The sequence below is a fragment of the Ptychodera flava genome, chromosome 1 (assembly GCF_041260155.1).
Source record: "Ptychodera flava strain L36383 chromosome 1, AS_Pfla_20210202, whole genome shotgun sequence".
Classification (NCBI taxonomy): Eukaryota; Metazoa; Hemichordata; class Enteropneusta; family Ptychoderidae; genus Ptychodera; species Ptychodera flava.
In genome coordinates this window covers 61923214-61938801 of record NC_091928.1, presented here as the reverse complement: position 1 = coordinate 61938801, position 15588 = coordinate 61923214, and the positions used below count along the sequence as shown (strand labels likewise).

The 15588-nt window shown below is 35.4% G+C and overlaps 1 protein-coding gene across 1 annotated transcript in view; it reads right to left on the bottom strand.

Moving 5' to 3' along the window:
* The window catches only part of LOC139142512 (protein sax-3-like), a 101033-nt gene that overhangs the window by 35151 nt on the left and 50294 nt on the right, over positions 1-15588 (bottom strand). The window contains exons 4-10 of the mRNA XM_070712468.1: positions 13632-13771; positions 12755-12893; positions 10104-10228; positions 9195-9333; positions 8094-8224; positions 3612-3739; positions 3032-3191 (exon numbers count right to left, since the gene is read on the bottom strand). Of these exons, the coding sequence (XP_070568569.1) occupies positions 3032-3191; positions 3612-3739; positions 8094-8224; positions 9195-9333; positions 10104-10228; positions 12755-12893; positions 13632-13771 (962 nt within the window). The remainder of the gene's footprint in view (positions 1-3031; positions 3192-3611; positions 3740-8093; positions 8225-9194; positions 9334-10103; positions 10229-12754; positions 12894-13631; positions 13772-15588) is intronic.

Below are 15588 nucleotides of genomic sequence, written 5' to 3'. Positions count from 1 at the left end.
CAGACGAGCAATTTCAGAGAACAAGATTTTTTGACTAAAAACGGAAAAAATACCCCAAAAATACAAACATGCAAATTTCATCCCAATTTTTGCACACATAATTTAGAATACCTAAAGAAATCTGCATACCAAGTTTCAACCAAATCTGACCAATGCTTACTGAGTTTTAGCCATTTGCAGGATTTTTCCTTTTTTCCCCTCATTTGCATATTTTTGGCACTGACATGTTCATTTGCACAAATTCACATCTCCACCCCTAGATGCACCAAATACTAAGACAGTAGGTGATACGGTTTAGGAGTTTTTGATGTGGACGGACATACATACATACATACATACATACATACATACATACATACATACATACATTTTTCCACCTTATACGAATACCTCCCATTTGCATATATACATATGCATATATGGGAGCTAAAAATACAAATTTGTATATTTCTGGACAATTTCCATGTATCCAACTATTTTCATCCCTAGGCAATTGTACACCAAATATAAAAGCTGTCTGTCCAAAAGTTTCAAAGAAAAAATATTTTTATGATTTTTTGACCAAAAATGACAAAAATACCGTCAATGACGCTGCACCTTCTCTAATGTGTGGCCAGGTCAGGTAACTGGATGTTGGCATGGAGTTGTTGGTAAATGGTTGATGCATATATACATATGCATATATGGGAGCTAAAAATACAAATTTGTATATTTCTGGACAATTTCCACGTATCCAACTATTTTCATCCCTAGGCAATTGTACACCAAATATAAAAGCTGTCTGTCCAACAGTTTCAAAGAAAAAATATTTTTATGATTTTTTGACCAAAAATGACAAAAATACCGTCAATGACGCTGCACCTTCTCTAATGTGTGGCCAGGTCAGGTAACTGGATGTTGGCATGGAGTTGTTGGTAAATGGTTGATGATGTAGGGGCATGAGGTGGGATATGGACCCAAAGAACCCAAAATATGATTAAATATATCAATCAAAAAAATTCTACGCTACAGTATAAACTGCCTAAAGATTGTTCAATGTGGAAAAAAGTTAAATAATTCAGAAATAATATATGCTAAAAGTGTTTAACAGTAAATTTCTTTTCAAAAAATAATTTAATCTGTGACCAAAGGATTTTTATTCTTTGAGTTTACAAATTCAAACATTGCAATTTGTTCAATCATCTTGTGCAGTGCAAAATTTATAAAATGACTGAAAAGTAAAAAAAATTGGCAGAATTACAGTCTTTGTGATGTAAAATTATGGGTTGACATCACGATAATTGTTAATCTGTTTGAAGTACTAATATACTATAATTTAGAAAAGAAAAGTTCATGCAGAAATGGTAACATATATTGTCATATTGTAATATTGAGGTACTCGCCGATATTTTGCAAAATTAAATGAGAAAAAATGCTACGAAAATGCCGACAGGCTTTACAATGACTGTTTTCAGACTCACAGGCATATGATCATCTGCAGATTATGCAACGGGCCCATATCACGTGAGGCCATGAGGGGATATCCACGCAACTCAGTACCAAACACTAGCGCACACAGAGTGAGCAAACACAAAGTGAGTACCCCTAACGTCAGCTCAGTCTGTAATAGATCGTAGTCAACTAAGAAACCTTGGAGAAAGGCCTAACACTGTGGCTATGCCGCTAAGTCCCTTTTGATTTTTGTCATAGCTCAAAATCGTTCTCCCACACCTCAACCTGAACCATGAACACCCCCACCAGTTTATGATATGACCCTCATAATGGCATGACGTCAACGGATCTTGACAGACGGAAGTAGAAGTTGACACAAGCATACTGGTTTTCAACTCTATTACCTTCTCCGTCTATAAATGGACACGAGAAGGAAAAAATTGACCTCAAACGGTAATTTTGTCAATTTTGTCATAATTTCAACAAATTAGAAGGGTAACACTCTTGCAAATATCCAACCCAACAACCAAAATTTGAGAGCAATTGGGCCAGCGTGTTTCAGATAAAAAGAATTTTTACTTAAAATGAGAAAAATAACCAAAAAATTTAGCAAAAATACAAAATTCAAGATATTTTCACAATATACAAATAAGTGTATAAGGTCCACCTAAGGTACTTGCAAAATAATTTTCAAAGCAATAAAAAGAGTGGTTCTTGAGTTATTAATTTTTTACCATTTTCACATTTTTAAAGCTCATTTGCCTAATTTTGCCAGTGCAAACTTCATTTGAAGATAATCCCATCTATAGCCCAGGATGCATCAACACACCATATACCATGCTGAAAAGTGCAGCGGTTCGCGAGTTTTTGATGTTGATGGATACTATACATATACACATACATACAGACGCCACCGACTTCAGTATACGATAACCTCACATTGGTATACCAAATGTGAGCTTAATAAAAATTAGCACTGTTGCACTATAAAGTTTTTATTTATTGTTATCATTATTGCATTATTTGTATAAATGCTCACACTCTGTGTCCTAGTATCCAGTTATATGTTTGTTTTGTTTTGTTTTTGTATTCTTTCATGTGTGTCCATGTGTTGAGGTTTATAATGGGACAGTACTTTTCAGTAGATCACAGCATAAACAGTTCTTCCCTGTCAACAGTCCCAGCCTTCTAATGTCTACCTCTACTGTCTACGGTGACAGCCCTAAATGCATTAATGTATCAGGGAAACAGCTAGAACCCTGCATGGCCAACTAGCAAACATATTTATATTCAACCAGTTTCATATACAGACATATATTGTAAATTCTGTAGAGTCAATTATGAGATATACTTTCATTGTAATGTCAATCTTTTTTAGAAATAGTTTGCAAGGTATATCTGCTGAAATCCAATCATGATTAAAGTAAGTACTGGTATAAGTATAGAACAAAATTGCTAATATCCATGACAGTATTTCAAAATGGAAAAAATATTGAAAGCCATCCTATGATAGTCAATAAACAGACAGCTACATGATATGCAGTATGTCTGTGACAATGAAAGACATACAAAAAATTCACCAATTCCTGAATATTCTTACGGATAATTTCCAATTGCCCATGATCCTCTGCACTGCCAGCACTGTTTTCTACTTTACAAATGTAGACACCGGCATCATCTTCCTTCACACTTGCTATTATCAAGGTACCATCATCAGTCACTTGAAATCGTCCTAGAGAATCACCAGCTGACATGAAATCCTGAAAAAACAAAGATATCTTGATTGAACCAAGCATTATGAAGGCAACATAAAGAAGACCATACGGGTTTAACTGAATTATGAAAAATGGTTTGTGAGAAGGATTGAGATATTGTTGAGGTACAGCATTACACAAATTCTACCAGAAGCTGAAGTGGTTTTGCAACAATTCACTTTGTAGTGATCATTAATAAATGTTCAAAAATGAATGTTTATGTAATAAAAATGAGAATTCTTATTTGTTTTTGCAATGTTTTGAGTATATGTTGTTATTGACAAACATACGTTGTCATGATAATCTAGACTTTTGACAGATCTAAAGAATTTAACTTTTGCCAGATTCAACATATATAAATGTTTATGTATTGCATGCACAGATTTTGCATGAAATTTGGTAGTTCAAGTTTTTGCTTGGACTCACTTCAGTGCCTTGTTTATACCAAACTGCTGTTGGTCTTGGATGACCAGAAAACCGACATTCAAAGAGAGTGTCTTCGCCAACTTCGGCAACAAATCTGGCTGGGTCGATGGAGATTATTCTTGGTAACACTGACAATGATAAAAATCATTATTTGTTACCATTAATCAAATATATTTAAGCAATAACCCCCGCCGCAGGAGGGTATACACGAGCTTTTGGTACAATGCGCGACATATAGCACGAGCCGATAGGGGAGTGCTATATGTCGCGAATTGTACCAAAATCTCGTGTATACCCTCCTGCGGCGGGGGTTATTGCTATTATATTATATCAACTTGTGTTTCTTTGTTGTCTTGTTTGGGTATTTTCGTCACTTTAAGACCCAAATGCAGAAAATGGATGTCTGAGAGATCGAATGTCGGAAATTCTACGCCCGAGCCCGAGCATTTTTATATGTTGGGATTACGTACAGGCACACAGTATCCTACGATAAATACGCATTACGTTCATATCGACATTGCATTTTATTCGCATGCAACACGAACACTATATATACTCGTCAAAAAATACCTGCTGCAGTCACACAGAAAATGGGTCAAGAGTTCAAATCACAAGAAAGAAGTATCAATTTTTTTCGTAAATTTACATATGAACAATAGTCCTGGCTTGTTTGGCATACTAAAAATAGATTTGTCTCATTCTGTACCGCATACGCGTATACGGTATTCGTCGACCGTCGCGGCATTCAGAGGTGGCAAAGTGATGAGTGAAGTTACAGGATCTATTTTTGATGGATAATTTGGACGTTAACTGTACCAGAAAACAAGCAGTTTTGAAATAATCCAGACTTGCGATGACTGCAACTGTGATGAACAGTTGTGCAGAGTGTGTTGCCCGATGCAGGGAGAGCTGGACGCTGATACTGCTCGCTGCATTTGATGTCAACTTTCGTCGCAGTTGCCAGGAGTCATCCCATTGTTATTTTGAACTTCTTGGTCTACATCGTTAGGACACCCCGGTCTGTTACAGCCCAAACTTTTGGTAAAGAATATCTGACAAACCGTTACTGTGAGTAAGTGTCAATTTATTTGTGTATGAACGAATACTATCTTCATTTTAAAGAGTGGTAGGATATATCACGTCTCGACTCCCGCAATATCAAGCAAAGTTCACGGTGTGCTATGTCACCCTAATATTTGTGTGCATCATACCCCAAACGTGCTGCTTCAGAGATGTCTTTCATCATCGATCCCAACTTATTTACACCAAGAGGTGAGTTACAGACCCACACTTTATCTGTGTATCAAAATTAGGTCTTCCGTCTTTGAAACAAAGTGGACTGTTTCGCTTTTTCTCGAGGGTCTATGATTTAGATAGGTACGATCAAATGCACCGACCGGGCAATTTTCGAAAATGCTGGTTTAGGGGCCCGTTTTACCACCGCTTTCAGTGCTAAAACAGTATTTTAGCATTGGTGGAATGAGCTCTCGTCCAATCAGAATGGCGCATGGTAGCATGATATAATATAATTTCTGTCATAGTGATACTGATATTGAATATTTCCATCAGCATACTGATGAAAATATTCAATCAAGATTCCATACTCATACACCTTATGTATACTCATGCTACAGCCATGGGAGAAATTGGTGACATAACGATGGTTGTAAAAGTTGCCTTTGATTGGAGAAACTGGTGATAAAATGTATGTTACTGGATATTATACCGGTATGATGATAGAGACTGGTGATTGAATGTGAAAGACTTAAACTTTTGCTCGGACTTTACTCTTTTAAAAAAAAGATTAAAAAGTGTGAGTTAACGTGCAAAGTTTTCTACCAGAGACATAAATTACCCAAGATTTACCAATATTTAACTATGTTAACTCTATGAAAAAAAATAAAATTTTGGATTTTGAAAAAATTAAGGCAGTGAAACTTAGTTTTCTTACACCAAGAGCTTTAAAATGAACCCCCACAAATGGTAGATCAGAATAGAATTGTAAAAGTTTGAGAGTCCAAATATCTGTCCCAAAGGCACATTCTACCTTTAACTGGAAGTGAGAGTGCCATGATGCATGAAACTAGGAACACACTGTGGAATACTTTATTTTCCTTTGAATTATTTTCGTTATTTTCGCTGGACCTTTTTTCTACTAGAATAAAATCCAAGTGAAAATTTTAATTTTCTGTACTTTGAATGTAGTCACGCTAGACAAAGCGAAAATAAGATCGCAGTGGAACGTCGAAAATTCCAGTGTTTTCAGCTAAATAAATTCCCGTGAAAATTAAATAGTCCAGTGTACTGTAATTGGAATTACAATGATTGATGACACTATTGGTGAGATGAGTAGCATATTAGGAATTACCGTCCAATGATAGGAGCTAAGTGACTTGCTGGGTGGAAGTCCAGGTGAAGCAAATAACAGGTGTTGTAGAAGCCATGATGGGTGAGTGATTTGTATGACAGGTGAAATTTGGTGACATATTTACTCTACCAAAATATGTTAAACTCACGACATGATGGGTTGGACAATTCCATGATGGATGAAACTGATGAGTTAATTCAGTGAAGCTGGTGACAATTAAAAGTACATGTTCTGTATTTTTGGTGTATATCTTGCTCAAAATTACCATCCAATTTTCCTCAAAAACCCTTTGAATTTCCCCCAAGTAAGTCATTTTACTTTTCAATGGCCTTGTATCCCATTCATTATTTGATAGCATTTCAGCAGAGTTAAGTTTTTCCCCGTAAGTAGTCAATTCAAAATGGCAGCCTTGTTCAAATACTACATCATGCAGTGGAACACTTTTCCTCATTACTGATGCAGATACACGCAGCCAAACAGACTAGCGGCAATTATGTTTCCCAGTTAGAGTATTCCAGTGGCCAGTGGAGAAAACTTTTGAAAATTTTGTTTAAATTTAGTGTTGGCATTTCTTTGTCTTGACTAATGAAAAGTTAACAGCCTAGCATAGCAGAGTGAGCTATGGGTGACCAATAGCCGCCGATTTACTATTTTTTCATTTGCAATCTGCACGAAAGACATTCTTTACATTTAATACATTTTCTACATTTATTACATGAAAGGTCAGCACAAATTACATTCTAAGATCAACCCTAGGTCTAGATGGGCTTGTACGATATACATTCTTTACATTTAAGGTGGAGCTGCACGTTGCCAACACAGTTTTTTTTCAAAGCATATTTCTCATCAAAGATGACAAGGAAACCCCCTCATACTATGTTTTCAAAAAGCAGAGACTCTAAAGTTTAGTATGGTAGCAGTAGTTAACTTGAAGGATGAAGTGGATATATATCTGGGGTAAAAAGCCTCAATTTTGCTATTAATGATAAAAATTAATTTAAGTCAAAATTTTTAGGCTATTTTCTGAAATGTAATATTTCACTTGAAAAAAGAGTATATGTAGAAAAAAACGACTCTTTTATTTTGCATTATCTCACCTCATTCTAAAATTTCAAGGGTTGAAAGACTGACACTCAAAAAAGTTATTAAAATCATGATTGGTAAAATTAAAATGCCTCCTATCCAATATATAAGAATTTTATTACCAAACAAAACAGTTTTGTTATATAGCATTTAGAGGACATAATATGAAAATTTCAGAAAATCTGACCCAGTCAGAGTAGAGTTAAATTCTTTGGAAATTTTGAAATTTTGAGGCAAAAGAAGCATATATTTGCATAAATGAACACTTCTTTATCACGCAACTTACGACTGCTTTACAAGCTAAAAGGTCACGGAACCCAACCAATATTTTAATCTTGGGTTAACAAATTAATTAAAATTGAATGAATATTTGAAAAAAAAGTAATTTTTGAGAAAAACACGCTGTGTTGGGTGCATCGCCCCTCAATACCGGTACATGTTTTACATTTATTACATGAAAGGTCTGCATGAATTACAAACATGCAACTATGAAAATATTTATGTGCACAAAACAAACTGTTTCCTTGACTACATGGATACAGTAACTGGTAGTTATACCGGTACAATTGGTAAGCACAATAATATATATATATATATATATATATATATATATATATATATATATATATATATATATATATATATATATATATATATATATATATATATATATATGATCATAACAAATTAAAAAATACAAAACTTGTGCCTTTAACATGTTATTTGTGACATATGATGGGTTTTTACAGCTGGTATGTGACACCAGGTGTTATTGGTGATATGATAGGTACAACTAGGGTGACATCCCCGTTATTGGTGACAATTTCTCGGTAATTTGTCATCAAATGAATTATCTGAATGACCAACATTCTGTGCAGTCTCTATACATAAAAACTACCAGTGCCATGAATGTTTAAGGAATGCACACTGAATATTTGACGTGATTTACATCAAGAATCAATGCACAGCTATTATCTGAGATATAAATCTGTTCTTTGCAGACAATTGACATGAGTGAATCAAAAACTTGCCTTGTACTTCCAACTGAGCAGTAGCACTGATTGCACCAACTTTATTATAAGCTGTACAAGTGTAGATATCGACATCACTGTTTTGTACGTCTGTAATCCGTAACACTGTACCATTCATTGAAATGTTCACCCTTAAAGCAATCATAAACATCAATCATTAGTAATGCAACTTAAACACAATTTGGACATTAGACCAATAAATCAAAGACATGTTTCTTATAAAAGATATTCCCTAAAACATGCATATGTGCAGGAATTTCTAGTCCCTTTCAATCATTTGTTGATATGAAAAATAGTTGAGATACATTGAAAAGTGGTTTCTTTTTTGGTCATTTATAGATAATTGTCCTATTCAACAAGAAATAACTATTCCTAACTACCGTTATGTTCTTCACACTTTGAATAAAAGTAAGTTCTTTAGTAAAAAATCAATTGTCACTAACACCAAGTTGAGAACATTTCTACACACCAAAATGAACATTAAAGGCCCAATAGCTGTATCTTTTAGCATCATTTTTGTAAGTTTGCTTCAAAACTAAAACAAGTTCATTGGAATGTACTCACTAGGACTGCATGTGCAATTTTGATCAAGATAAGTAATAAACGTTTTCCCAAATGTGAAATGGCATGCAATTAAGCAAAAACACCGTATGTTGTGCATATATACATTGGAATCTTCACAGAAACAACAAGAGTAGTCCCATATAATGCATAGTGCTGAACGTTTTTCACTGGGACATCATATGCTTTGTTTTCTCTATTACCAGATTTTAAAAATGGCAGGAAATCAAAATACGGCTAAAATTTAAATTTACTTGTCCAATTTTTCAGTAGTAAAAGATTATATCCTTTAAATTTGTAGAATTCAAAGAAAACCAGAGAAAAAAGAAAGCCTTTCAGGTCGACAAATTTCCAGAGTGACAGCTACAGGGGCTTAAAGCTCACATGATGTTTGACAATAAAGTAGATTTCCACAGACTGTGACATTTAGTTTGTTTAGTGACAATGCACTAAGTTGACAGACAACTAAATTCTACTTTGTTGAGAGATTGATGTATATTAATTTGGACAAAGTATATTTCTACAAACAGACATGCTTACCGATCACTACTTAAATCTCCACTTCCTTTTGTCCATGTTACAGTTGGCATTGGTATTCCATCAACCCTGCATACAAACTCCGCCTCACCACCTTCTGCTGCGGTTATGTCTTCTGGTGTCTCAAGGAATCTTGGCATTTCTGATGATTAGTACCATTTACAGGATCAACATTGCAACAGACACCACACAGTGCATGGTGTCAAATGAGCTTAATTGCTTCCTACTTTTTGTATTCTGTATGTTTGCTTTGTTTCCATTATCACCTGTTTGTTGTCATGGATACTGACTAGTGGATACTGGCCCATTAATTGCCAATGAGAATTGTTTTGTTTTCATACAGAGATATTACACCCACTAATACCCACTAGATATAATACCCACTTGCAATCCAGGCCACAATAGACTATTCATTGTTGTATCAAATGTGTAACTTTCCAAGATAAGTTATAAATCTTCAAGTCAGTAGCACCAACGTTTGCAGATATTGTATGGAAGCAATTTTTTTTGCCAAACATATCACCTGACCAAGATGACCATTGATGTTGATTTAACAAATATGCATATAAATCTGTAAGTGTGTTCATATTTGGTGAGATGAAACACGAAATGACGCCACATCCTGCCAATCATTAATTATGCACATACTTAATTCTCGTCAAAATAATAAAGCGCCATAGATTTTGTCTTTCTATGTCAGGGATCAGTATACCAGGCCAAAAGTTTTAACCCAAATTTCAGTTTCCATTTCACCTACTTCCTTTTTTTCATTAACTACAAACTCCACAGCCTTCATATTTTGTTGACATGTGTGGCGTTAATCTTAGCGTCAAATTCTGGACAAGGGCTTTGCCACTTGGGCCCTGGTAATGCTGCTTGCAGCTTTAATTAAGTTTGTTTTACGGTACCTACCATGGACTTCTAGTACAGCAGAGACATTAACAGAACCTGCTGGATTTGATGCAATGCATAGATAGATACCACTATCACTGATTTGAGCATTCATAATTGTTAACATACTGTCTCTTGCTGTGATCCTAGATTTAAAGAAATATATAAAGTAACTGTAAAGATTAGAGTATTTAAATACCTCTAACAAATACCAGTACACTATCACTAAACATACTCACTACCACAATATTTACAACAATTAATTGTCACACCATGTTACAAAAATGCTGTAACAACTAGAAAACATTAACATTTAAAATGACAACCCTACAAAGAAGAACTAATACTTTATCAGAAGCTTTGGCAATTTAAGGGTTTCTTGAATTCTGGAAACTAATCAGCGTATTTGAGTGAAGCTAAATATGTCAGTCTTGATTTTGTAAATTGCAATGACACAATTGCAATTTGCCAGTGCAGAGAGATCAGTCATCGTCATAGTCAGAACAATGATACACCTGGTTGAGCTGACACTTTGTTTTCTAAGATTACTGATAATAGCTAAGACTGACCACCTTTCTAAGATTACTGAAAGTTGGTTACTGATAATAGCCAAGACCCACCACTTTTCTAAGCCAAGACTGACCACTTTTCTAAGATTACTGACAGTTGGTTACTGATAATAGCCAAGCCTGACCACTTTTCTAAGATTACTGAAAGTTGGTTACTGATAATAGCCAAGACTGACCACTTCTCTAAGATTACTGATAGTTGTTAACTGATAATAGCCAAGACTGACCACTTTTCTAAGATTACTGATAGTTGGTTACTGATAATAGCCAAGATTGACCACTTCTCTAAGATTACTGATAGTTGGTTACTGATAATAGCCAAGACTGACCACTTTTCTAAGATTGCTGATAGTTGGTTACTGATAATAGCCAAGACTGACCACTTTTCTAAGATTGCTGATAGTTGGTTACTGATAATAGCCAAGTCTGACCACTTTTCTAAGATTGCTGATAGTTGGTTACTGATAATAGCCAAGACTGACCACTTTTCTAAGATTACTGATGGTTGGTTACTGATAATAGCCAAAACTGACCACTTCTCTAAGATTACTGATAGTTGGTTACTGATAATAGCCAAGACTGACCACTTTTCTAAGATTACTGATAGTTGGTTACTGATAATAGCTAAGACTGACCACTTCTCTAAGATTACTGATAGTTAATTGGTTACTGATAATAGCTAAGACTGACCACTTCTCTAAGATTACTGATAGTTGGTTACTGATAATAGCCAAGACTGACCACTTCTCTAAGATTACTGATAGTTGGTTACTGATAATAGCCAAGACTGACCACTTTTCTAAGATTACTGATAGTTGGTTACTGATAATAGCTAAGACTGACCACTTCTCTAAGATTACTGATAGTTAATTGGTTACTGATAATAGCTAAGACTGACCACTTCTCTAAGATTACTGATAGTTGGTTACTGATAATAGCCAAGACTGACCACTTCTCTAAGATTACTGATAGTTGGTTACTGATAATAGCCAAGACTGACCACTTTTCTAAGATTACTGATAGTTGGTTACTGATAATAGCTAAGACTGACCACTTCTCTAAGATTACTGATAGTTAATTGGTTACTGATAATAGCTAAGACTGACCACTTCTCTAAGATTACTGATAGTTGGTTACTGATAATAGCCAAGACTGACCACTTTTCTATAAAACAAAACACTGTTTTCAGAATTGAAGGTAGTATATGCGCTTTGAAAGTGAAACTTAAACTTTTGCTCAAATTTTCCTTCATAAAACTTTCAACCATTCTCTTACCAAAGAAATAAAAATCTGGGATAGCAGTGCAAAGTTTGGAACTAGTGAAACAAATTACCCAACATTTTACAATATTTGAGATTCAAAATGACCACCATCCCTGTGTTAACTCCATGTGGGAAATTCAATTTGAGATTTTTAAAAAACTAAGACAGTTAAAGTTTTTCTTTCTCCAAGAGCTATAACATGAATCTCGACAAACAGAAGATCAGAAAGAATTGTAGAAAGTTTAGAGTCCGAACATCTGTCCCCAGGCGTACTTTATGTTAACTGGGATGTGAACTTCACCAAACACAGACGCAATATAATCTTTGAAGTCTGAATGTAATGAAGATAAACACTTTATTTTAAAACAAGTAGACATATGTGTCCTACTATAAAACTATGCAACTATAAAAACTAAGTGAGAATTGAGCAAAACACACACACATGGAGATATTATGTGATTCAGTCTTACAAGTTACAATTTCATATATTTATCTAATTTGTTTATCTATTTATTTTGTTTGTTACTTTATTTATTTATTTATTTACTTAAAATCTGTGTTTTTCAATAATGTACTTAGTAGTACATAGGATAACATTAACTTTTGTTTCAAGTCATCGGGAAAAACTAAAAAGTGGCATTTTCTGGAGTGTGTGCCCGTGTGTTGCCTGTTTGGTGTGCACTTACACAATGAATGCTGCCATAGCTTCGCTCCCTTTTAAAGGGAGGCTCCGTCTCTAATGTCAGAATTAATACAATAACAATAACTACTGAGAAATTCAAAGAAGAATTTCCTCATTATATTTCTAGTTAGATTTAGAGTTGATATGTTGATTAATTACCTGGGGTTTGATATCATTTCATTATCTTTCAACCAGCGAATTGTTGGTTTGGGATAACCATGAGCCTCACATTGCAACCGTGCTGTTGAACCTGTTGTAATTCTAGCATCTTGCGGTCTTCTTGACAGTGTTGGTGGCACTGATCAAAATAAATACACACATATGTATGGAAATAATTATTTGGTATTTGATGGACAGTGCATCAAAATGTGTTCAGATGCACTTGACATTATGAATATTACAAGCTAATTAGGCCCATATAAGTTATGAACTGTTTTCTGTGGAGACAGAAATCAAGGCCTTGAAGAAAACATGTACAACATAAATTGGGAAACACAATATAATATACCCGGTACTTATGATAAAAGTTGTTACTTTACACCTGTATGGAGAAAGTAGTTGTCAATCATCAAAACAAAATTGATTGAAGCATTTACGAAGTCAGCTACATACAGGAAATAGCACAAATTGGAGTGGTTATCAAATAGTAACTCAGAGAAGTTTGTAAACATCATGAAACCTTAGGCCAAGTGATGTTTGTAAGTTTCTGACCAATGTATAAGTTTTCCATCATGTAGCCACAATAATGAGTGGTAGTCATGCCTGATTATATTCATTATGTGTACGCATAGAGACATTTTCATTGGAGTTAAAGATCTTGTGAAGGATGGATGTTATTTACTTCTCTGACAATTCTGAGGTGTATGGCAGTCACATTGAGCGGTGTTTCAGAGTTACACTCCCCAAGTTTATAGTTTCCATAGAGAATTGAAGTTACAGGAAGTAAACCATAATGCAGTCATGAACTGTATATGGCATATCAGACAACGGTGTTATCATCAAAGATGTATAATTGTAAACATCAGAACAGACTTACTTTGCACTTCAACTTTGGAAGATACTTCTACAACACCGCCATCTCTGTTTGAAACTTTACAAATATATGTACCACTATCTGTGTCTTCAGCATCAAGAATTCGCAGGATGCTTCCGTCTTCATTGCTGTCAATTTGATTTCTGTCAGTAGATGAATAGATCAACGTCATTATAACTGGCAGCAATGCATTTCAGTCAACTGTCACTTGTGTTAATTGCTTTGGGTCATAAAGTCTAGAGTACTCCAACTGTGATAGCTATAGGGCATATACAGATTGTGTACGCCATCATCATAGAATACAGTCTCGGAGTACTCCATTGTGGTACCTGGCATATACAGTCTGAGTACTCAATTGTGGTCGGGCATATACAGTCTGAGTACTCCATTTGATAGTATAGGGCATATACAGTCTGAGTACTCCATTTGATAGGGCATATACAGTCTGAGTACTCAATTGTGGTCGGGCATATACAGTCTGAGTACTCAATTGTGGTCGGGCATATACAGTCTGAGTACTCAATTGTGGTAGGGCATATACAGTCTGAGTACTCAATTGTGGTCGGGCATATACAGTCTGAGTACTCCATTTGATAGTATAGGGCATATACAGTCTGACTCCACTTGGTACTATGACAGAACCCCATGACCTGTGAGTGCAGGCGCGTCGTACTAGCGGTATTTGCACTCGTGCTGCGGTGTATTCGGCGGCAGTCCTTTCACTCGCTTCGCTCGTGAAAGGACAGCTGAATACACCGCAGCACGAGTGCAAATACCGCAAGTACGACGCGCTTGCACTCACAGGCCATGGGGTTCTGTTATTATTACATATGTTTTATCTTTTATTAGCATCATTCATCGAGAGAATCAACGATTTGTCGTTCGTACTACTTTTCTGTCAAAGCTTCAGCTCAACCATGCGGCGTTATATAACATTGACATCACTGTAATGAGGCCTGGAATCAGCTTTTACTTTACATTGGTCAATGCCGCCACACCCTCTATTTTGATTGGCTTAACTATTGTTTACTTGTTTATCAAGGTGACGTCAGAGGGATCGCTCATACGTACGTAGCAGCATGCCTTAGATAGTCAAACAGAGAGAACTTTGAAAATGGAACACTAATTTGTTCACATTTTGAGCTTGGAATTCTTCTAAATGATCAATACAAATAACAGTTCAAAGATTTTTAAGGGAATTTTAAGAGTAAGATACGGCAAATGTAATTGTCGAATGATCAAATTTTAGTGTTCACCATGGCACACAAGCGCTCACTGTTATCAATAGCGTGTGGAAAACACAAGCACAGAGTTAACTGCACGCAAAAAATGACTTTCTAAATATTCTTAAGAATTGAAAACAGGGAATGTCCGGTGAGAAAACTACTGGCAAAAACATCTCTGAAAACGTTAACTGTTAAATTCAGGCTCCGCTGCGCTCCCAGTTACGTGGTTCATACATGATAACCGCCGTGTATCGAACCACACTGTGGCTGCACCGACGTCGCACGTTGTCGATATCAATGTTTTTGCTTCGCTGATGACAAACTGCTCTTCCGGATAATAAAAATTATCCTCACACTACGATAAGCACATGCATTTTCCTTTGTCGTAGTTTTTTATCGGTAATGTCATCCATTTTACGATAACTAGCATCGAACTACAGTGAAATCGAATCTTTTAGACAACAATTTTTGCGTTTCCAAACAAAAATAGTCCCGGGTCAAACCTGGTAAATACTCATTAACATAAAGAAATGGCATAATGTTTTTGGTATTGCACTGCACTGCAAATACCGGTAGTACGTGCGCGCTTCAATGCAAGTAAACTGTGGTACAATATAGGGCATATACACTCTAAGTACTCCAACTTATACTATACAACATATATAATGAATGAATGAATGAATGAATATACAGTCTGAGTACTCCATTGTGATAGGGTATATACAGTCTGACTA